Source organism: Nothoprocta perdicaria, unplaced genomic scaffold (assembly GCF_003342845.1).
Source record: "Nothoprocta perdicaria isolate Ctin4 unplaced genomic scaffold, notPer1 scaffold_85, whole genome shotgun sequence".
Lineage (NCBI taxonomy): Eukaryota > Metazoa > Chordata > Aves > Tinamiformes > Tinamidae > Nothoprocta > Nothoprocta perdicaria.
Window position 1 is genome coordinate 2,100,736 of NW_020456143.1, and position 25,129 is coordinate 2,125,864.

Genomic DNA, 25,129 nt, shown 5'->3' on the forward strand with positions numbered 1-25,129 from the left:
CAATCTCATCTTCTTAAGAAGATTAAAAGATCAAAGTATTAATCATTAATCAAAGCATCTACCTTTAGCATTATTTTCTTGCTGAAATGAACAGTGGTATTTTATGATTTAAAGATATTTAGATAGCAACAAATTTAAGACAATCTTTTTATAAAACAGAAGAAATTCAGTTTCAAAAACTTGTAAAGGTGAGAAGGTATCTGGAAAGTGTTATGAAAGCATTTTCACATGAAAGTGAGTCTTTTCGTAAAAGCAGGGATGGTCAAGATAGTAAGAAAAGAAGCATTATTTACTCTTCCACCAGGCAAACCCTGGAAATACCTCTGGACTGCTATTCACTCAGACAAATCGTAGCTTCACCTGCAGTTGCTCTGCTTTTTATAAAGGGCAAAAGAAGATTTAATCTTTATGGAGAAGCCAATTTTGTCATGCCAAATGCAGGTGTTGATGAAATAACGGATGCATAAGAAGTCTAGGAAAAAAACAAGGAGGCCTCCTAATATGGAAAGTCCCTCCTTCCTTCCTTCCTTCCTTCCTTCCTTCTTCTTTCTTTCTCTCCTTTTTTTTTTCCTGAATATATTTTAAAGCTTGCTCTTAAATCCACAACTGTTCTCATCTTTCCCTTTCAGAAAAGCTGGGCACATTACTTCTCAGAGGTCAATATTCCTACCTAATACATGCAGAAATCAGGCTGGAAAAAGCAGTTCTCCAAGACCCCAGCTCCCATAAGATTTCAGATAAACTCCAGGGAGTTCATTAACATCAAGAGGCTCTTGTCCTCGTGCCATAATATTTGGTATAAGCTCTGGGCTGTGTGCAGCCCTACATTTCACAGTTTCATGGCCTCTATGCAGAATATCATCCCAGCTGAAACCTGCCGCTTCGTGACTCTGCTTGTTTAAAGCCTATTTGACAAGATGTTTGTACAGTGCTACACACACAATACAGCCACTTCCTTCAGCTGCAGAAATCACACTGAGAATATGATTCTTCTCAAAGAAGTCACCCCCCATCAGTGGGAGCTTGATGACAAGGATGTAAGGATAATTCTGCTTCGAAGACGGTCTAACCAGACCTGTGCTGGTAAACTCGCTCTTTCAGATTTGCTTTGCCTTGCACCTCTGCATCAAGAAATTATTCTAACTCATTTCTAACACATAGCGTATATATCCTATGTGCTGGTTTATCATTGTTTTTATTAATTTGTTTTTCCACCAGATGGTAGTTTGATTTTTTTTTCCTCCCTTATGTTGGTCTGGGGATTGAAGGACTCTGCCGCACTTGTCTTTGGTTTCTGGAGAGGTGTGGATGAGATCGCACATGTGCTGCCTGGCTGTGAAGTTGAGTTAATGTTTTCAATAGTTAGTGAAACAAGAAGATAATGCTCAGGTTCTGCGCTACTAGAAACAGTATGGACTCTGTTGATGAACATAATATTCCCACCTTGAACATAGACTTATAACTTTCATATTAATGCCACCTCTCTTAAAAAACAAACACCAAAAACACACTAATTTTGTAATGACTTGGCAAAACTGTACTGTTTTACGATGAGGTAATCATGTTGCCTAAGTGATTATTTATGTCCCGGAAAGAAACTCTGAAAAGTTTACCAACTTAGAGAAATAACTCTGAAAGCACTGTCAGCTCCAGTGGCACTGATAATAATTATTTTTCCAAAAGCATTCACAGAATACTGACTCATTGCTCAGGCAGTGTTAGAAATCCAGGTTTTTTCTCTGCCAATACAAAGGAAGAGAGAACTTAAGTCTTAGTTATAATGGTATAACTCATGGAGTACTCCACTGAAGACAACTGCTATTAGGAACAAAGCAGCACATACACAGAGGAAGATTAGAGCCAGATCTTACGAGATGTCTTTGACCTGAATCATGCATTATCAGAGCATATCCTAAGATAGTCATCCTTCCTGTGATAAGCTTTTAAGGCCTGGATTCACAAAGGATTGCATGCAATATAAGCGAAAATTCGCTGAGCGGTTGTGTGTGTGTTTGTGTGCACAGTCCACATCACAAATTCACTTCCATGGAGGTCCGTTTCTATCTCACTCTTTTTTTTTTCCCTCCCTTCTAGCAGCATAAACAAAAGTTTTCCCACAGTGCCGGGGCTCCTTTCTCTGAACCTAATGAATACATCGACTGGCTTTAGCTCCTTATTCATGTCAGTCGCTCAGCTGTGGCACACTGTATACAGTCCCCACTGTAATCAACAGGCGCTCCTGGGCCCAGAGCGATGGGCATTTGGGGAACAATGCGGGTCTCAGCTATTGCGGGGGTAGCGTGCTAGCACATAGATTGCTCTCATTAGGAGGCAGGGGGTGCAAATTTGACATTATCGCACATAACTACAGCCTTTCTGCACTGAATCTATGGGTTTGTTTGTTTGTTGTTGTTGTTGCTTTTTCTTTCCAGTGGAAGTGAGTATAAAATGGACCTATGAAGGTTCACGCTGCATCATCGTGTCTCTCTGGTGACCAGACCAGACTCATGGAAACACTGACACTTGCTACAAAACATATTCTAGCTCTCTTTTATCTCAAAAAAGTTTTCAATTAAAGTCAAGCTGCAGAACCACAGAACATCACCTGCAGAATAACTTTCATTTACATTTTCCTTAAAACATATGGATAAGGTAAGAGGGTTCTGGAGTTGATTTTTTTTTTCCTTAAGGATAAGCTGGGAGGTCTGCCATAACAATTTGGATATATTTATCAAGCCCTAAACAAAAGTTGGTTGCTGAATAGCTCAACCGATCAGACTTGAATAATAATAGGAGATGCATTAGTGGTTTCTGCTGTGCAACAAATGGCCCTTGCAGTTGTAAATTCCACATCTTTGTCTCGCTTCTCATGGTCTCTTAAAGTTCCTCTCGGTATGACTAACTACAGAACTGTGCTCCCCTTTGCCTACACCAATGAAGTCACCAGCCCGAGGAATAAAGGTGAAGAATGAAAAAGCCAATTGCGCTGTTCGGACTTGTGGCAGTCTAAACCTCAACTCCATTTCCTGCATGTAAATGTTCAACTTGTAAATCTCCAAGTGAACCTTAGACATAATTACCGAATTTCTGTCACTTCAGACATAAATAGATTCCAAACGACTCCGGTGAAATTATGCAATACGTGAGGGCAGCCCTGAACGCATCGCATGACAGCTGCCAACATGAGATGTGCACATTTCCTGTCAATGATTAAAGCATGACCCCTTTGCTAAATGCTTTCTCCCCAAAAAGAGTATTTGTACCACATCTGAATTTTAAGATATAGGTCTAGATTCATTGCACGTATGATCTGGACTAGCCTTGTTCTTACAAATGTACTTTTGCATGGGTAAAGTGAAAACTCAATGGATGGGCCAGTTGTCTAATGTTCAGCTGTCATAGGGACAGTTCCTTCTTAATTGAATATGTCAGAAAAATGAACACTAGCTGCAAATTTAAATGATTATACTCTTAACTGTCTGTTTTACATTCACAGTCTGTATCTACTTTGAGTTAACAAATCAGCTCCCATCTTGCTAAAAATAGGATATTTGCCTTAGAAAAAAAAAAATCTCTCTCCTTTGCAATTTCTCCCTTTGATATCTCACTTTTGGAATCTCACTTTTGGGTGGATAAAGTGTCTGTAGCAGCTGTGGAGACTTTCACAGCAGTGAGGGGTAGGAGAGATGTCAGCCATCACTGCCAAGGGCACTATTCCGTTAAGGAAAGTTTACCTCATATATTTCGACAGCTAAATTACCACATAAAGCCTAATAGTCGTACTTTAAAGGAATGACTCTGGAAATAAGCTTTTATTGGAATTATCTTTTGGTTCAGATGACAGGACAGAGTTTTGAAAAACTTGAGGACACCTAGTTTAACCCAGTTAGCAAATAAAACTCTTCAGAATAGAGCTAAGTTAAAAGGAGATCTGCGATTTATTCAGAGACAGGCCTTCATAAATAAAGGGATTTAACCATGAACCAGATTCATATTTGTTTACAAAGGGATTTATGGAGTTTTTTAAAAAAGTCTTTTAAGCAGGAATCAAGTTACCACTTTTTAATGACCTTCTACTTGTGTAACTTTATCGCAAGATAATGCTGTGTAACGAGAGGTGCCATTTGGGACCTAGCACGAAGCTGGTAGCAAATGCATGTTACTGCACCACGTTGCTTAAAAAAAATGTGTGTGTGTATACATATATACATGTGTGTGTGTATATATATATATATTACGCGCRCACGTGTGTGTATATATATATACACATATATATGAATATACAGATGTACTAAATAATATATAGTTCTTCCACAACAGCATCTGAGTTTTCATACAGAAGTGTTTGTCCTATGTTACCAGTACGAATACCTCACCAAGGAAGTCCTAGGGCAAAGGGCCGTCACGCTTCCTTTCCCCTCCTACGCTCCTTCTGGTAAATCCTGCCTCTGGGTCACTGGAAGCTTCCTATTCACCACCACAGACATAATGAATTATGACTTGGGAAAAAAAAAAATCTGTCCTATATATAGCTACATATAACTGTGTATGAAATGATATACGTTCAAAATGCTAGGAAGGCTCTAACTATGCCAAGATTTATTCTTTTTGACAAGTGGAGGTAAATTGCACATGTGTGAAAAGCCTGATTTTAGGAAGAGAGTTTTCACACAAGGTAGCCAAATGGATGGGAAATCCAGACAGCATGGAACAGCAGACGGGACAGTACTTACCCTGTATGCTAACTAGAGATCTACCTCTTTAAGCCTTATTTTCAACCACGATAGCAACATGATAGCTGTTGTTTTGGAAGATTAAAGCACCTCTGAAYTGAACTGGTGTAGCTCTATAAACTAGAACTCCCTTTATCAACATTTCTTTGACTATATTCTGTGACTATTTCAACATTTGTGACTATAATTATGATTAGGATTGCTATAGCCCAGRCACAAATCACCCTTTAGCAGTATCATTTTTCCTTGTTTTTGTTATAGTAGATTTCCTTTTCTTAATATTTGGCAAGCACATAAATGCCATATAAAAGCAGCATTAATTAGATGGAAAGCAAATTAGCCTGAGGTGAGTCTTAATTTAAGAAATCATTTGTTCATATGTTTCACTTAAAAACCACAGGCCAGAATCTTAACTGATGTAAACTGACACAGCTACACCGTCTTCAATGAATTTATGCTTATTTAGGCCACATCTGCTACTAGTGAAGTCAATGTTTTACCCTGAATTTTATATTACATAGTGAAACAAAAGATTTTTGTTGTTGTTGTTGCTGCTTTTTTTTTTTTTTTCTATCAGCAGTAGCGCTGGTCCTTCAAGTAGTGTGTTCCTTCAAAGCTATTTTTTAAGGAAAGAATCTGCTCCTCCATCACTATATTTATAGTGTGTGTGTGTGTGTGTGTGTGTGTGTGTGTGTGTGTATGTATATATAAAAGGCAGACGCATAAATGTATCGGAACAGGATGTCCCTTACTTAGCAAATGCACTCTGGACTTCTTCTAATGCGAGGTACAGAAGGGACAAAAGGAGTGGAAGGTATAACTTAGCAACATTTTATGAGTTGAACCAAAGATTTTTAAAATGCACAGAGACCGGAAAAAAGCAAATATGTTACAGGTGGTAGCATTATATAACTTCATATGCAATAACTTAATGTTTTATGTACATCATAAATCTGAACTAAATTTAGAGCTTCTTTATTTATTAAGAACAAGAAATAACCTGCAAGTAAAGTGATCCCAGATCTTTTAAGTTCATCCAGCTAAAAACGAGTTTTAATCTGTTGGACAATGACAAGAAATTTAGAGATAGGAGGTAATAAAAGAAGTGGGACTAGTTCTGCAGTGTCTGCTGGTTTAGCTCGGCTGAAGCAACTCCAGTGCATTCCTGCCCAGGAGCTGGCAAACAATTTTGTCAGCCCTTGTGATGGCCCAGCATTCAAAATGGGAGTCTAGGGGGGCACCCAAGAGATTCCCATGTGTGTGCAAGGGTTAAGCAAATGGAAAATCCTGTTCCTTCCTGAGCACGCAAACTATCCCAAAGGGAGGGCTGGGGAAGCAGCCCCATGGGCAGGTGCACTCCGCATCCTGCCGCTCTTTTTGGTAGGTTTCATGCGCCACTGTGCCTCCCTSCGCCTGGATTTGTTCCTTTTAAGCCCAGATCTGACGTAGGTGGTTTTGCAACCATAAGTTCACCATTTCCACGCAGTCATCCACATCCACTGTTTCATCCACAGTCAGCRGGAGCACAGCACAGTGGTGCTAATTATGTTCCTGTGCTATCTAGTAATTGCTTTCTTGTATTCTATTGCTTCATGTGAAGACAATGTCAKGAGTTGCTCAACTGTAGGGACCCAAAATAGGTGTAGGTGTCTATGTCAGGTCACTCTCCTAACTTCAGAGACATAGCATAGACATAGCATAGACATTTGAGTAAGAACTAATTTGCTCTATCAGTCAAGACAGAAATAGAGATTCTCCAGGGGGTTATTCAAATTGTCCAAGTTAGGTTCCTCTCAGGTATCTTCTGTCTATACATGTTCTTTTTCTTCTCTAAAATGATCTCAAGCCTATGTGCTACAGGAAAGTCTATTCAAACATCAACTTTATTCTTCCCTCTAAATACTGTGGCTATTCACTTCCACATCTGGAATGGATTTAAGGAAAGATTAGTCTGCTTTACTCCTTAGAATGTGGTGTAATTCACAACATATTAGGTTATATACATTTGCACAGATCATTTTTAATCAGATGCACAGCATGCTGTTCATATCCTTTTACCTTTTTACTATTATTTCTTTTACTGTACTTCATCAAACTCAATTAGATCTGCCTAGTTTCATCACTAGAAATGGTTTTCTTCCAATATGGAACAGGGCTGTAATATGCTGCTTCATATAGAAAAGATATGCAACAGATTTAGCAATTCATATTTCCATTACTTTATGGTTGTCACATACAGTAATTTATTGCTTCTCCCCCCAATCATAAAAATATTCCAGCCTCTTGCAATCCATTCCAATTGCTTCCAGTGTCTCTTTCTATCCCTTCCCACTCTTCTTTTATTATTTAATTTCATTTCTCCAGCCCTGTCAGCTAGAGCCATACTCATTTTTCCATCTCCACTGTGCTCAGACTAGGGGAGCTGCATTTAGAGATCACATAGGCAAGCAGTCTTATCGCACTGCAGGTATCCAGCTATTCCCCTCATCAGTTCACGTTTACCTCTTCTCTTCTAAAAGTGCTTGAAAATAAATAAGCAGACRAAGTCAGCTAATCTTCTGAAAGTGTTGTGGAAAGTAGAAAGTGAGTCTTCTTCAGGAAATATTCTGGAGGACCATTTTTTATTTCAGAATTAACTGCTTGCCTTCATTTCCTTTTTTTAGTGTGTTTGGGAGGTGTAAAACAGGGATGACAGAGAGGGAGCCCCTGTCTCACTGGCATGCCCGGAGCTGCTGTGTGACATGGTGACAAAAAACCATCTGGCTCTTGCAGATGCAGTGTGCAGGGAGGAAAGGGTTAATACTGTATCCTCCACTTTTAGTAACTTTAATAGTTACTGTCAATCAAACTCCCTCCTCTTCCAGGCATGTGAAATTCCTGGCCATTTCACATGAAAGAAAAGATGGAGGCGGTTCTGGCTTTGAGGGGCACAGTGAAGACAATTCCTCCTTCCAAACTCAATCAGATCCTTTCACTGTTCCTCTTACAAGGGATGGCAGCCTGGCTTGCCAGGCAGCTTTGGGAAAATAAGTGGTGGAAGATAGAGTTGCCTCCTGCCTGGCCCATCTTCTCTCCACAGGGGCTGGACTGAGAAGATGGAGAGACCATCTGAGATGTTGCAAAAGATACAGAGGTTGCTGCCACTGAAAGGGCAGGGGAGGCTGTTTTCTCTCCTGGTTTAAGTATGAAGAGGAGATAAAAGTGCAACAAGGCCTGAGGTAGTTCAGATGAAAACCCTTCTCACTGCTCTGGTTTGTGAAGTCGAAGCCAAAGTCATGAGAAAGATTTGGGCACATGGGCAGCAACAAACTCAGTGCACAAATGTTTAAGAGAACAAGGACTTAGATTCTCTTGATAGTTACAGACTGCTAAAAGGAAGATGACCCAAATATTCTTTTTCAGTGCCAAGGACAAAGACAGCATTGACACCAGTCTTTCAAAATCCCAAATGTTAAACCAAGGTTGGATCTGGCCTCTATTCTCTGGACATCCTTGCTATAAATCCTTGATAAAGTGTGTGTTAGTTTTACGGTACACTCATAAAACAGCCAAATGTAAAAGTAAATGACCTCATACAAGCTATCTCTTTGCAGATAGATTCACTTGGCAGAGAGCCAAGAATTGATTGACACATATCTTACAGAATGCGAGTTAATTAATATGCCTACCAATTCCCAAATGGATCTCAGGAAGCAGAGAATCTGTTTAATGCAGCAAGCAATGACATACTGTATGTGGTCAAGAGACAATCGCTAATTGCCAAAAATGCGTTCTGTAATAAAGCATTAAAGAAAAAAAAAAAAAAAAAAAAGAAAAACAAGAAAAAAAATCCCTCCTACTCTGCTGCTTCTTTATCCTTTCAAAACCTCATGCTTAGAACACTATGAAGACTCATGTTTCAAATATCAGAAGACATTTTTATAGCGAAAAATGATTTCCAGACTAAAACTATACAGAGTGAACATTCAAAAGTTCATTAATTTACAAGAAGGAAATCTGATTTTTAAATGACTGAGTGAGCTCTCATTCAGTTACATGTCCTCATTTCCAGGGAAATCTGAAAACTTGACCTGCAAAACCATAAAGTGACTTGAAATAGCTGCTCCTCAGAAGCCACAAGCAACACAGTTTTGGATTCATCAATAAAGCATATTCATAAATTAAATGTGACTGCTGCAAACACATTAAAAATCTGGCTGATAATTGAAACAGTCCATGGAACAATGTTCAGGTAACCTGAGTGAAAGCACTTATACCATGTACCTGTTTTAATACCAAATTAAAAAATTGTTTTTTGAGGAATGATTATACTGCAGGTCAGTGACAAGACAGAAGAGCCATTCTAATAAAAACTTCAGTCAGGAAAATCAGTATACTCACAGTGCTTTCAGCTGGTGACACTGATTTTTGGGTGCACATAACTTCACAAACCAAGATGGACTTTTTTGCATTAAGAGGGCAACATATGGATGCTGTATGAATAGTTGGGCAGCCCATAAGCAGCAGCTTCAGGAGCACGTCCTACACGATCCACTGCCAAGCCCCAGAACTTGGGGCAATTTGGGTGAACAGAAATCTTGGCTACATATCRAGAATGATCACAAAGACGAAAAAGGAAAATAAAGGTTTTAAGATATTTTACCTCAGGATGGCTTCCAACTTCAATATAGGCGCACACTGGATGGAAGGCCCCCGTTCCACAGGCATACAAGTGTGTTTGGTTATAAGCYTTAAGCACCTTGATGAAATTAGCACATTCTCTCTGTGAAGAAATGGGGGAATAAAAATAAAAACAAAATAACATTAACCACAAAGTTAAATCAAGCAGTCATCATGAGTAATGGAAGCATTTCTGCACTGGGGATGCATGGCAGAAGGAGCACATTTTAAAGGTGTGATCATTTYATGCTGTTTATGAGCTTGTTTATCACTAGGCATTTAATAAACACCTTGAYTGAGGATCCAATTTAAATATCTTTGGCTGAAATTTAATCAAGTATCCACCCTTGAAGAAAATATTACCCAAATAATCTTCCTGCTTTTTTTTTGGCTTCAGACACGCTTCATCTCTATAATTAAGTTTATTGCTATGTTTGTAAGACAAAACCCATTTATAGAAAAATGTCAGAGTGAATAATGAAGAGAAATGGAGCAACTGCTGGCTTGTATGCAATTAAGGAACAATTAGAAAAAATAATGGGCCAGATGGAACTAGTTGATGAAAAATAAAACATTGACATACTATTTCTAACAATAATATGTGTGGTGTCTCAAGTCTGCTCTATATGCTTAGGGAACAGTTTTACAAAGATGTGTACATACACTCTTAAGTYTAAGGCAACTACTCATATCACCTAGAACAGAAGCTTTGCAAGACTTAGACATTGTATTTTTTTACCTAAATAAATTATTCAACATCAATAATTCATGTTCTCAGCAATTAAAAATATAATAGTAACACAAACAGTCCCTAGTTAAAATATTATCTATAGTCTGTTAACAAAAATGCCATTGTTAATGTTTAATTTTATTAAAAAGAAAACAAGCCTAACCGGACAGTTAGAGCACACTTTTTCTGTTCAATTAATTTTTTTTATCTTAATCAGGTTGAACAAAGAAAACAAATATTTTTATTCTTATGAAGCACCAGTATACTGACAAATGTTACAAAAAAATTGACAGCAAACTGGAGAAGAATAAGTACATCGACATAAAATAGCCATTTCCCATAAAGTTTATATTAAAAGCTAAAGAAACTTTTCTCTGGTCTTTTGGTATTGTGCAATGTTTATCATGTATAAAAATAAATAAAATAATAGAAGACTTTCYACAAAATACTATTATTAACAACAATTTTGCCTCTTTTCTGCAAATGAAAATTGCAAATGGCAATTACAGCAGCGGGAGAGGGCAACAGTAAAAGTGCTCCAGTTCCATCACTTGCCAACAGAAGAATTTATTAGCCCAGATTCAAGGCATCCTTTTGGCAGGTCTTATACCAAGCAGCCCTTCCGCCTGCTCTCAGAGAGGATCAGGTCGCCTGGAAAAACATCTTTGGACATCTGGGAGTTTTCCCAGAAATGTCCCTGACTGGCATCCTGACCATCTCTAACTTGCTTGATAACGAAAGCAGCAAATTCCAGGACAAAATAATGGCTCTGCTAGAAAGGAGGTGCCAATGGGAAAAGCAAAGAGCRGCCAATACACATAAAATGATGCGTCACTCTGCTGAAATGACATCGTCCTTTCAACTTGAAGGTTTATTTGCACAGCAGAGATTGGCAATGTATTAAGAAAAACAGTCCCGAGAGCAGAGTCATCCCCTGCCCTTGTCTTAGTACTGACTATTCAAGCTATCCTTCCCACCAAGACAGAAGAGAAAACAGAGATAGTTAAGAAAATCCAGCAGGAAATTGTAARAAATAGAGATGGATGTTACATGGGATCTCTCTCCATTCTTTCCACTTTGACTTTTCTTCACACACACAAAARAAACCCACACAAAATCTGATGCATATATATTCTTTCTCCTACAAATGTGTAAATATGAGTATACATCTATGACCCACATGCAGAGGTTGCCTTCCCATGCCACCATGGTAGAGCATTGAACAAATATGTGGAATAAATCATCAAAATTATACTGTGTGTTTATATATTGTTCTTAGTACTGTTATTCTTTGCTTTTTAATGAAAGAAACATTATGGACGGGTGTTATGAACTCAGTACCTTGGAGAGTAAAAATGAACAACTACTATAAATTCACATAACATTAAAAATGAATGAAATTGAAATCGACCCTTTCTTAAACTCTTTAACACGCCATGTTTTTTACATTGACTCTACATGTTTTAAAAATGACTAAAGATTTGATCATTACTCAAAGGATTCAGAAATTTCTCACTTGGGGTTATATCTGGCCAAACTGAATCTCACCACTGTTTGAGTGGCACTATGCTTTACCTTAGTGATAAAACCTTATTGGTTTATGATGATTTTAAAAATGACTTTGTGGTCTAAAATTCTTTACTGCACGTGTTAGAAGCTGCCTACCTGAACAATACGAAATATTAAAGGCCAGTAGACACAGACCCTTTCAAAATTTGTGGGGTAAATGGGCTGAAAATATAAGCTAAATTAATTCACACAGATTTCACTGGAGCTATTCAGATTTACAGTAACATGGTATCTGACTCCATAATCATATGCTAAACACTGGTTGACTGCTTATCTCCACAGATTCAGATTCACAGAATATTTAAGGTTGGAAGGGACCTCTACAGATCATCTAGTCCAGCCTTCCTGCTCAAGCAGGCACACCTAGAGCACGTGGCACAGGGTGGCATCCAGGCGGGTTTTGAAGACCTCCAGAGTAGGAGACTCCACAACCTCCCTGGGCAGCCTGTTCCACTGCTCTGTCACCCTAACAGTAAAGAAGTTCCTCCTCACCTGGAGATGGAACTTCTTATGCTTCAGCTTGTGGCCATTACCCCTCGTCCTATCGCTGGCCACCAGTGAAAACAGCTTGTCCCCTTCTTCCCTGCATTCTCCCTTCCTGAACTTGTACATATTAATCATATCCCCTCTGAGCCGTCTCTTCTCCAGAGAAAACAGGCCCAGCTCACTCAGCCTCTCTTCATACGAGAGATGTTCCATTCCCTTAATCATCCTGGTTGCCCTTCTCTGGACCCTCTCCAGAAGCTCCACGTCCCTCCTATACTGGGGTGCCCAGAACTGCACACAGTACTCCAGGTGCAGCCTCACCAGAGCTGAGTAGAGGGGCAGAATCACCTCCCTTGACCTCCTGGCAACGCTCCTCCTGATGCAGCCAGGATCCCATTGACCTTCTTGGCCACGAGGGCACACTGCTCACTCATGGTTAACTTGGTGTCAACCAGGACTCCCAGGTCCCTCTCCGTGGAGGTGCTTTCCAGCAGGTCCACCCCTAATCTGTACTGATGCCTGGGGTTATTCCTCCCCAAGTGCAGAACCCTGCACTTGTCCTTATTGAACCTCATGAGGTTCCTCTCTGCCCAACTCTCTGCCCAAATCTCCAACATAGAGCAAGAAGGTATTAGATAGCTAATATGTTTAAGGTAAGATGGAGAACTCTCATTAGCATGGGGGCAGACACTTTGGTTTATATGGAAGGGTATAAAAATTTACAATCTTTAATTGTATTATTCCAGATTACTTTATGGTAAATAGGGGAGAGGAGAGGAGAGGAGAGGAGAGGAGAGGAGAGGAGAGGAGAGGAAAAAAACAACTCCTTCATAGCCATATTTTTCCTTCAACTGTTCAAGATTTACTACAGTGTAACTATGTCAATATGGGTAGAGTTACTCTGGATTTCTGTTATGTATCCAAAAGCAAATTTGGCTCATTCTTCCCTGCTTTTCAATTCTCCTTAATTCCTTGCACAGATTTTTACCACAGTTGTCTTGAGAAACACACAGCCTAGTTAAACAATGGGGAAAGTAAATACTTACAGCAATAAATCCTTGAAAATATCAAATAAATTTATATAATATTTGACGTTGCTAGTCCAGCTAAAACTGCTAATATCTCTTGCCTGTGTTTTATAGCAGCATAAAGGAGCCATTAAGGTCTATCCAGCAAATTCTCATGCACCTCCCTAACAAGATTAAGTTTCTTTATATATTTTACATGATTGTAAAAGTAAATAAATAAATAAAAAGGACTATTAAAGCATAATAAATGACATCAAAGTGAAATTACAGTTCTTGTTTAAGACCCTGTCAGCTCAGGAAGTTGAAAGTGAAGTCCCTGCCCTGCCTCTGAGACAGCATGAGTCTCACCAGGACCAAACCAGCACCATCACTGATCTCACTGCTGGGCAAACAGGTCCAGCCCTTTAGCTGGGCTTAAGTGCAGCTGCACAGATACACTGAAAATGTCCCCTCATAGCTAAGCATTTCTGAGGGATATTCTGAGCTTAGCGGGAGTCTCTTCTGAGATTATGACTATTTGGTTTTCCTACCTTATGTGGTCTGCAGAAGAAAATCCTCCCTCACAGCTCTAAAATGTAAGTTTTAACCACTTTGAATGGTTCTCTCCAAATTCCAGCACATATTAATATCAACAAAGATATCAGGGGATAGTAATAATTAGGGAAAACTGTGCATTCAAGCAACTGGGCTCTCCCAGTAGTTTTCTACATGTGCCTTGAATAATCTCCTTAAATTTTCCCTATCTGTGTTTCCCTCTTCTCATCCTTGCTACAAGGCTAATCCACTAGCACCCAAACACCTCCAGTTGTGAAACTTGGCACCCAGCTCTCCTGCTGACACCAGTGAGGACATCAGTTCGGCCTTGGGGCGAGCACTGGAGTCCCTGGCTGGAGGCTGGGACTACATCCTTCTCCTCAGCCTGGCCTTGTCCTACTTGGCAGTGGCACCTCCTGCTACCATCCCGCTATTGCGAACGCAGAGGTCCATGCCAGCAGCATTAGGCAATAAGAGAACTGCAGCATCTCAGTAAAATACGGGAGATGGGAGGAAATATCCACAGGAGGAACGGGATGTACTCAGGAACCGGAAACTGGGATGCCCAAGTTTGCCAGGAAATTTTAAGCACTGCTTCAGCACCAGCTTCAGCCCATGGTACTTTTACATCCGTTTTCACTTTCCCCAGGAATGGCAAATCGTTAAGAGAACATATTCTGGACATATCCAGGCCGTTCACATATTGTTCCTCTTAGAACATGTGAAAAAATAAAAACGGTCTTTTAAATTTATTTTGCAGGTGGAAAGCAGTGGGTTTAATAGGTGAAAGTACTATGGAACTGGAATATAAAGTACTTGTAGTGTAAGAATGTGAGTAAAACAAATGTGAGTTCTACAAAGTTCTCCAGAGTACAGCCATGCACATTATGACAGTATACTATGAAARTATTTCCCAAAGAAGAGGAGCACTGGAATCATTCTAGTGAATCATTGTAATCTTCTACTTAATGATTCTGTTTCTCACAATGGGCAGTCGAAAACACCAGGAAAAAATTCTTGTCCATAGAAAAGATAACACTGCTTTATGCCCTAAAGCACGAGTTTATATACAGTCACACTACAGCAGAAAATGCAAGTGATTGCATATGGAACAGAATGACTGAAGTACAGATTCAAAGACAAAATTAGGTACATAATGTGGGAGCAACTGTAGGCCTCAAAACCCCCATTCATTTATCCTGCCAAACCCTGGAGAGGATTAATCTTCATTCATGTTTCAATAAAAGACATGAGGTTTCCCCAAGAGCTGAAGTCCTTAGGCAGAAGCAGCTCTATTTTCAAATCTAAGCAGCTAAACCCCTGCACGATGCCTGTGATCTCCTAGCAAGACCTGTGACGTCTCTCTTTCTTTCTGTCATTCCTAAGAGAAGTTTGGATTGCTGCTTTTTAAAATTTTTGCCATAAAACTGCGGTACTGCGATGGCATGATTGCTACTTGAATCTGCATCTGCATCTTTCCACAAAACCATGCAAACTATTGCTATTCTGGGCTGGGGTGGTGCATAAGGCAGGAAGATTTTCAATTATAGCCAATCTACCTTGCATATGAGAACTGAAGACGAATTTGGCCTGCTAGAAGAAATATTGCCCCAGAAGCTTCTTGTCAGGTAGGAATAAGGTTTAGAGTAAGAAGTTTTAATTTCAAATACACTTGTAGGTGGGTATGTGATGTGCTCTACTCTGCTTCCTCTAAGCTTGGCAGAAGCTATGAGCTACAGATATTCAAATGTAGATGCTGGAAGTCCATTGAAATTAAAATAAACAGCATAGTTTGCTATTTATTGGCACATTAAGACACGGCAGGCAAAGCATTAACCTCACTGCAGATGAATACAACTGTACTGATCTCCCATTTACACTTCAAATTGGTTAAAATAGCCATTAGCCATCAGAGTGAGAACTACAGTCACACACCCAGTAGGTCTGTATGCAGATCCTTATATTTCAATTCTACTATTATATAATACGCATAAGAGCCGAGTGCCTGCCTTGAATAGAAGCTAAAGCATTAATGAAGCTTTCTAGCAGGGCTTCCACCAAACAAAGATCAATAAGTCTGACTTACTAACCAAACATGTGCATTTATTTTTTAAGAGGTTCTCAGTTTGTGTATCAAACTGATGGAAAGGCTTATGCAGAGAGAGATTAGTCTGAAAAAATAAATTGCAAAGAAAATGTCTGCAACTAAAAGCATAGGAGCCAAATGCAGAAAGATTGAAAAACAAACACTACAGATATGTAACACTGATTAGGCTGTGTTATGCAGACTTTTCCCGGACAGTTACAAAAATAAAGTCCATCCATCTGTCAAAACATCTGCTCTGCGTATGAAAATTAAAACAGAATTTAGGTGTTTTTTTATGAATTTCCTATAATTATCTCTCCTACAGAACCCTGGAGCTCACATTCTTCGATCCGGATTACAGACACAGCAAAGCATTTTCAAGTACACCTTTATACAGTGGAAGCTAACGGGTAAGTCTCTGTGACACCAATACCCAGATTTTCACCTGATTCAGAATAAGTTCTTTTTCTTTTCTTGAAACAGCTTGGATGCCATAACTGTTTCTCAGATATTGGAGCAAATGAGGAAGGCCAGATTATGCAGAGCAGTAAGGAGAAGGATAAGTAATCCACTACAGTATCATTAGCTTCAATAGGCTTCTGCAGATTTACTCACGATAAGGATCTGACCCTGAAATACATTCTTCCTTTATTCCAACCCTCCCACTTAGCCAAGTGATTAAAATATCAGAAGGTTTCGTCTAAACTGGATGGGCAAGGGGATTTAAAGCTATCGTCTGACAGCTGGATAAACAAAATATGTGTTTTGTCTTTCAAATCAAAGTGGATGGACAGTTTCAACATGAAATCCCATGCATGAGCTTAATTAATATGTTTACTTTCTTCTTATGCTTCTGCCCAATTAGTTGAATTCTCGAGTGGCGAGGTCAGGGATATCCATGGAGAATAAGTAATCCCTGATATTACTGCTGTCATTCAAATTTATCACAGTGCTGAAAGATGTCCCCACTTATCAAGGAGCTTTTTCACTTCTTTCTTTTGCTAGGAGGTCATTGCCGGTGGCAATCCGCTCAGTCTGCATAGACTACATATCTTTTTTCAGCATGCAGCAGCATTGTTTCAAGGAAAATATTTCTGGAGTGTTACTGCAATAAATATATGTCTGATTGCCGTGTACACAAATGACAGATTTTCAGATAGATCCTGCAAACATTTTCGCTTGTCAGTAAGCACGTGCAAGGAAGTCCTTGGTCGGGTGAACTCTACACTGCGTATGCTTTAGCAGCTCTTGCCACATGTGCGCAATTTTTTTGGAATTTTCTTCTTCTCATTCTCTCCAAATGCAGTGAGATTACTTAAAAATCATTAATGTTTCTTTCTTTGTGTTATGGTAGCACTTAAAAATCTTGGTCAAAGAGCAGAGTCTGCTAAAGCAGACACGGAATAAGCAGGGAACAAAGCAAATGGTTCCAGGACTGTTAAAATACATGGTCTTTCTTCTTTTTTCAACTATCTTTCATGTTATTTTATTTTATTTTATTGGAGTACACTGGTTTCTAACACTGCTGCACTTAAGTTATTATGCAAAATGCTGCACAGGCATTAACAAGAAAGTTTTCAAGTACCAGAAGCTTTGCATAGGCTTTAATGGGGTGAGGAAATCACGCCTGGCACTTGTACATGATGAGATAACCTTCCAGCTCAACTTGTACAGGGAATTTTAGAGTGGGAGAGGCCAGCATTGCAGACAGCTGGCACAAAAAGATCTGCAGCCTAGGATTTACCACTGTGTACTTCTCTCTAAGCTCCTTGGTTTGGATCAATAGCTTCACTCTCTTCCCTGTTTTATCATTATTGTACAATACAATCAGCAGCATCGAGGTATTATGTTCCTACAGTCTTTAAACGAATGAGCCTCAAGTGCTGAGTGAAGTTAGCAAAGCAGCTGAAGCAGTCTCTGTATTACAGAAATAGATTTCTATTAACTTAACTCTCAGGGATTACACCCACATCAGTATTTCGGTATTCCATCACCAAGGAAAAAAAAAAAAAAAGAATTTAAAGTATGTCTAAGTGAACAAAATATCTAGTCTGTCTTGTAAATCTATGCTATTTTGTGGACTGAAATGAAACTTTTGAAGGCCCTCCCTAATTCAGGGCTTTGAAAATGCTATTCAGAAATCCAGTGGCTCTTGTATTGGATCTGAATGACTTGACCTATCTTGAGATGTCAAGAATGACATTATTCTTAGTCATGGTGGCCACTGCAGATATTATAGAAGAACCTTTGATTAATTCCATACTTAGATCTTCATCTGCTGTTGAGATGTGCCCTGAGAAGTTTCAGACTGGAGCTGCTGATGAGGTTGTAGAGGTTTATAAGACATTTTTGGTTGCTTAGTACAGCTTACTTAGTTCCAGTTATCTTCCCAATGACGTTATGCCTGTTATCTGTCTGATTTTTTTGGTATGACAGGAGTTCATGAGATATTTAAAAAGTATAATTTACTCAAGTTGCAGGATGACTGTGTGAATTTAAACCTTTAAAACATGAAACAAAGAAAAAAAGAAGCCAACTAACAAAGCCTATAATAAAAAAGCCACTGAAAGAAAACAGATATAAGCTAATTCTTTCAAGCCACAAAGCTGCATGTCACATCAGTAAATAGTTTTACTGTCAGCACACTTGTGCAGCAGATGGAAAGCTCCTTTGGTCCTTTCTTTGTGATAGTGAGGGTGAAACACTGAAAGCTCTTCATGCTTATCTTCATATCTATGCATCTGGTGGCCCATGCTGGTATTTGGTCCTTTGGCCCAGAGTTTGCCCTTAAGCTGAAACATAGAGATATGGGACCCCTCCACAGGGCCTTTACTAAAAGCAGTCTTAAGCTAGAAGGCATTTGAAGAAGTTACCGGAAGCCATGCTTTAGAGATGTCTCCTTTGACTCTAATAACTGACCATATCAGTTAAACTGGCCTTCAAATCTGGAGACTTTGCTATTAGCTCTCACCATTTGACCTAGTGATTGTATAGGATCTTAAGAAGTTTCTCCATATTTGGCATTYTCCATATGAGACATGTTTCTAGTCTGTAAATCCTCATTCAGCGGATGCAGTTAATAATTGTTTTGGACCTGTGAACAGCTAGAGGGATGCCAAGAAAAGGCTGAAGCACTGAATACCTGCTTTAATGATCCTCTCATATTTTTGTACATCTGGTTAATGTATGGTTAACAAGACAAACCAAAGCTCTCTGTGGATGCAGTCCAACAAACAAGTGGGTTTTCAGGATTTTGCAGCTGCAACACAGTTATTATACATTGAATCTTTCCATGGGTGTCAGAAAGCTGCTTTTCTTTTAAATTCTTATACTTTTCAGTAGCATATACTACCTATGGTACAGAATTAACTGAAGGGACAGAAAAGCATTCCAATAACAACTCAAAAATCATGAAGCCTTGATAACAAGCTGAAGCCATAACTTTTCTGATCATGACTCCTAAAACACAATTGGTTTTGGTCTGCATGATGAAACTGCCCCACACTTGGGGCCTGGCTTTATTAACAGAGAAATAACAATACTGCCTAGTTTCAGTTCAAGCAGTCTCACCAAACCCAGCAGCAATTTAAGTTGCGACCACAGTCTAGATCTAAAGAGTCTCTGTCATCATCTATCTCCTCTATCTGGGTGTGGGCACTAATCACCTGTCCCAGGGAGTAATCAGATTGCACCCCACCTTTCCAAACGGCCCGACACCTGTTAATGGGGTGGGGTGTAGGAGACAAGCAGGCTGTCAAGCCTGTTGTATGCGCATAAAGCACTTGAGGCTCCGTATCACTCAGCTCACCTGAATTCAGCATTGGGCACCTCCTGTAACGACTTCTACTCCCAGCCACCCAAAAGAAACACACCGAACACTTCGGTGCTGAAAGCAGATGTAAATGCATGAAGCACCGAAAGGAAGCAAAAGAACGTTGCATCTAGAAGGGACCTTACAGCAGCCCCTTACAGTAATAAGTGAGCATACAAATAAAGACACTAAGAAGACAAYGAAGTTGCACAATGTGGGAAATCATTTGCTGTTCTTAATTTTCGTGTGTTGGCATCTTTAGAAAATTAGAAAATTTTTTCTTTATACTGAAAAGATTTTTTTAAAAAATAGGAAGATATGGAAATTGAACAAAGCATTAGTTTTGACATAGGAAATAATTACATATACCTTTCTTGGTATGCTTGGAATGCTTTAAGAACATTCTCTTTAATTATCTTTTTTTTTTATTATTATTCATTACAAAAGAAAACAGATAATATTACGTTTAYGTGCAGCAGGGAGGAAATCAGTGAACTTACTTATTGGTTGGTGTCGGTACAGTACAGCATGTTCGTAATAAGATTAAGGATAGATAATTAGCCAGGAACAAATTCTATAGGGAAATAATGAGCACATCTCAAGTATACAGGAATTCTGATATATGATCTTTGACAGTAGACCCGTCCTTACATTTTTAGCTAGCCTTCTTTTCATTAAGRCAGAGCAAAAAGAGTTGAATACAAGGCAAAATCAGGAAAAAAAAAAAAAAAGAAGAAAGAAGACAGACATGAATGGCGCTGAGGGAAAACCTTTTCTTCTGACTACTTGAGCTTCAGGCTAAAGCCTTGAAAGAAAACAGGGACTATGTATATCCATCATTTTTACTAGTTATCCAGTTAATGTGTTTCTCTGGAAAGAAATATACAGATAGATTTACCCTGTCGATCCTGCAATGTAATAAATCATAACAAGGAATTACCCAAAGTCATTTTAGAATAGTGGTTGGTAACACAGCTGTAAATAAAAATAATTCTCAGACTTTGTCAAGGCCAAACTAGGTTCATGAGGAACATCTATTGATAAAAATGTTGAAAACATAAATTGGGGAGGAAATATTCTTTTATTTTYCCTGTACTTCCCCTTCATAGTCTTTGTGTGCCTTTATATTTCAGAAACAGAAAAGTCATTTCTTCAAGACTGCATTAAATCTGATGAATATTAGATTTCTCTTGGAGGCAAATTTCTATAGTCACAACTATAAATAGAAAAATAAGTCAGAAATTGGAAATTTAGCTTTCTCCTTGATCTATATGAATTTGTTTGCCATATTTGAAGACTTAAGAGATTCCCATGATGCATACATTGGTAAAACATGAACTTTTGAAAATTCAAACTACAGTTGCTAACTCAATCCCTCCTCTTTATAAGTGCATAAGTTATTATATTACAGTAAACAATTTGCCTTAGTCAGTTCACATAAGGCAATATAGGCAAGCACCTAAACGAACACAAGCTGAAGTACACACTTCTATACTAACTAATGATGCGATATAAATGATGCTTTACATTACTCAGTGGGCTGTGAACTGGAGCTGGTTTAGCCAGAATTTCCTGGGGGGAAAAATGCCATTAYGTAGCTCCACGGGACTGGGAAGTGCTTGAGTGTGTTATATTCCTTTTTTACCATGCTGAGCTCATCTCTTCCAAATAACGGAGTTGAGAGTTTTGGATACCTCCCCCCAAACCTGACCTATCTTTCTACTTTGTGTGGAGTCTATATACAGCAGTTTTACACAGTTAYGATACTAAAGAAGCATCCTGCTCACAAACTGACCCATCCTGTCTTTGCTCTCAAATGATAAGCAATGCCTTGGCAGTAAAGGATATTCACCTTAAAAATCACAGAAAAGAGGAAGGAAGGAGCAGACCCCAAGGTAATAATTTCTTCTAGGATTGTTAACTGGGACAGGTGACATATTTGTAAAGAAAAATCTGTGGCACTATTTATCTACAAATAGATAAGAAGGCCCATTTCTCCTTGCTATAGGATAGCACTGAGCACAAATTCTGTCCCTGTGCTCACTTGAGGACCATTGCTTTGCACTTCATGCCCACTTTACCCCTTCCTATTTCCAGAAGACATTCATCTATTACTTTTGTCAGGGTTGATGGCAAGGATTAGGCAAAATCTCAAAGGATTTCAGTGCTTTGACAGAAAAAAGGGAGACAAGAAAGAGATGGTTATAGTGGTGAGGGTTCATGAGATCAAAGCTGGGAATCTGGCCGTAGATGTCTTCCAAGGGGAGATGTATGAACGAGAGGGATGAACCCCTATTTCACACATACAAGCAGTCACAGATAATTTGAACTATACCTGATGAGATTAAATTAAGAGCAGGTTTTCTATAACCAGCTGGCATTATATATTTAATTTTCAGATTCTCTCTTCAGATCTTTATTTACAATAACACATGAAGGGAATTACTTTCACTTTGTGCCTCTGTTTTCCCTAAGGCAACAGCAGTAGTAAAATGAGTTAAAGGGGATAGCACTCATTWACAACTTCATTTATCCAAAGTATCACCAGATATGGCTGAGGAACTTTTGGTGAGTTATGCATTGCTTTTTCTCTTTTTTGCAATCATAGAAATAATTAATAATAGTTGTAATCATTCCAAATTGAAGACAGAAACCCTTGGAGTTGATAATGCTCCTCTGATTTAGGCAGGAGTTGAAAAGCTCTACGAGAAGTCAAAACTGGAATGATATATGAATGTTTCARTTTAAATTAACTATTATCTTTAAGAAACGGGACTGTGAGCTGAATTACAGAGCTATGACTCTACCTGAACCATAAGTGTGGCCACACTTGAATATAAAGAAGAATATATGGAATATACCTGTATCGTGCAGCATAAAGAATCTGTTGCTTCTTTTTAATTGGGAAAAGGTTCCCAATTAAATTCCTCACTGCTATCAATGCTTTAGCTATTAAATGAAATGACATGAAGCTATGTTTATGGATCTGCAGGTTCATGTGAGAGAACGTATGGAAAAGCTTGTCTACTCCTTATTGTACCCAGGAGTATTTCAACTTTTAATTCCCACTAGAGAAACTGGTTTCATACAGTATCCAAAGCTTGTATCAGTCTATCTGTCTTCAGCCTTTCCTTTGTGACTTTGTTAAAAATAAGCAGTGGGATTTTAAAATTTACAGATGTCAAGGCCAAAAAAGCCTGTTTCAACAATTCATTTTGAGCTAGGATTTTTGAAGAAGTCTGAATAACTTAGATATTCAGATCACTCCTGAAAATAGCATTTTAAGATACCATTCAGAAACACAATCTTTAAGCCATGAAATAATGGACACTCCATCATCTCCTTTAACAGGGATTTCCTTCATTAACTGTGTGTCAATGAAATACTGTTACAGTGCCTCAGCCAAACCTGGGGCTGAGGTATGCYTAGATGCAGCAGCCAACTCATCATACATTTCAATGCTGCCAGAACTTTTAAAACCTGGGAAAACCAATAGATGAAGGACTAGATGAACTTTCCAGTCAATGAACGCATTTCCTTGTCCCTACCTGCAGAACTAGCTAGTGTTTCTGKTAACCTTTTGTACATTATTCAAGCTTCAGTTGGCTGGTTTATGATATCCTTGGCATGTTAGAATGGAACGGTAGCTGCATTTTTTCACAGTTGCCTGTTATTTAGCATGTGTAACACAGAGTGCAATACAGCTGCCATGTGTCCCTGCTTGGTGCCAGATGCCTGCAAATTCTTAAAAATTAAAATATTGATGCTCGCTAGTGAGGGAAATAACTATGAGTATGTCTATATGTAAGGTTCAGAATAGAAATTCAGAAATACTGTGTATGTGTACATGGATTGTCATCTTCTGTCATTATCAACATCTTACCAGCAGTCACAGGGAACATTCACAGAACAYATAGCAGCCGAACTGATCAAAAAAGAGCCTATTTACACCCGAGGACCAGACTAACACGAAATCTTCAACTGCATAAGTAAACAGCATTAGTTTATCTGCATAAGTAAATACCTAGTCTGTTATTTATTTTTCATTAGTAAGATTACTTTGGTACTTGCCATGTATACAGAGRGCATGGAAACAAACTGTAATATTAAATACTTGTATGAGGCAGTAAATATGATTTTATTGGGAAAAAAAATCTCTATTTCAGGAGAAAGTGTAGCAGGTCACTTTTGTGAACTGTCAGTACCGTATGGAGAGGGAAAGTTATTCAACATTTATGAGATCTCAACAAAATGAGATGCCAAGCATACTTTAACAGGTTGAAAAACTAAAAGGTTTATTTTCCTATGCAGAGTGCAAAGCTTAATTAATTAACATATAAAAAAGGACCGGGGAAAAAAAAAAAAAAAAAAAAGAACCAAAAAAACAGTCATTAAAGCTAGGATATTTCCAGACAGACTGTGGGGAGCTCCAAGGACCGGTTCTTCCTGAACTGCCCTGACTGACGGCATCAGTCTAAGGAATCCCTCCGAAGGAGTAAAGACTAAAGACTAAAGACTACAGTAAATTCCCTCTTATAATTAGGAGGGGAAATCTCTCCGGCCGTGTCTGCGGTTAGCGGGGGGCAGAGGCCGGGTCGTGCGCGCTGCAGCTGCTGCTGCGCACCTGCCCTATTAGGGGGACCTGCATTTTCAGCACTGCTTTTCCCTGGAGACCAATAATTAAAGGAGTTTAAAAAGACCCCAGTATAAAGGTACAGACTGTCATTTAGTAGAAGTTTTGAACTATCACAAATGAAGAATATCTAATAACGTAGCAGTGGGACATGTTGAAAGCACTATTAAATCAAGTGTGTTTTATAAGCCACTTTATTTGTCCTCTATTTCCCTTGGTCTCTCTAATGAGAGGCTGTTGAATTATTTTTATGGCCTTTATATTTCCCACTCCCAAGGTACTGTCAATAGCTTTAATAAATGAGGGAAGAATACTAAGTTTCTTAAATGACCTGTAATCTTTATCTGTAATTGCAGTTAAAGCAGTTGTATTAAATACTTTGATTTTTAATATATTATTTAATGGCAAGAACAGGTAGTTATAGCTATTTTAAAGATTATAACCTTTACACAAAGAGATGTATCTTTTTGGCTTGCCTATCAAAACTGGACCCACATTACATATGACTTATATTTTCTTTATATTTCATCTGCACTTGTGGAGAAGTCTTGACAATTAAGAAAGAAAAAAAAAGGCAAAAAAAAAAAAAAAAAAAAAAAAAAAAAACTAATCATATATTCCAAAACTATTTTCCAAAACAAAATAACTGGTATTAGAACTATGTGGCTGTACTATTGCTATTCACATCTTGAGCTGTGCTGTGTCCTGATGCTACTCCTGTTCTTGTTCTTATGCCCTACAGTCCTAGCAGGCAGCTAATGCACAGGGGACATACCCAGCACTGSGGCACAGCATTGAATTCATTCTTCCCTCCTCATCACCAAGTGTGGATGCCCTGACATCAGAAGGAACATAAGATT

The 25,129-nt window shown here is 38.7% G+C and overlaps 1 protein-coding gene across 1 annotated transcript in view; it reads right to left on the bottom strand.

Annotated features, from left to right (window-relative positions):
* Positions 1-25,129, bottom strand: part of SEMA3A (semaphorin 3A) — a 130,269-nt gene that overhangs the window by 86,468 nt on the left and 18,672 nt on the right. The window contains exon 4 of the mRNA XM_026052207.1: positions 9,376-9,495. Coding sequence (XP_025907992.1) covers positions 9,376-9,495 — 120 coding nt within the window. The remainder of the gene's footprint in view (positions 1-9,375; positions 9,496-25,129) is intronic.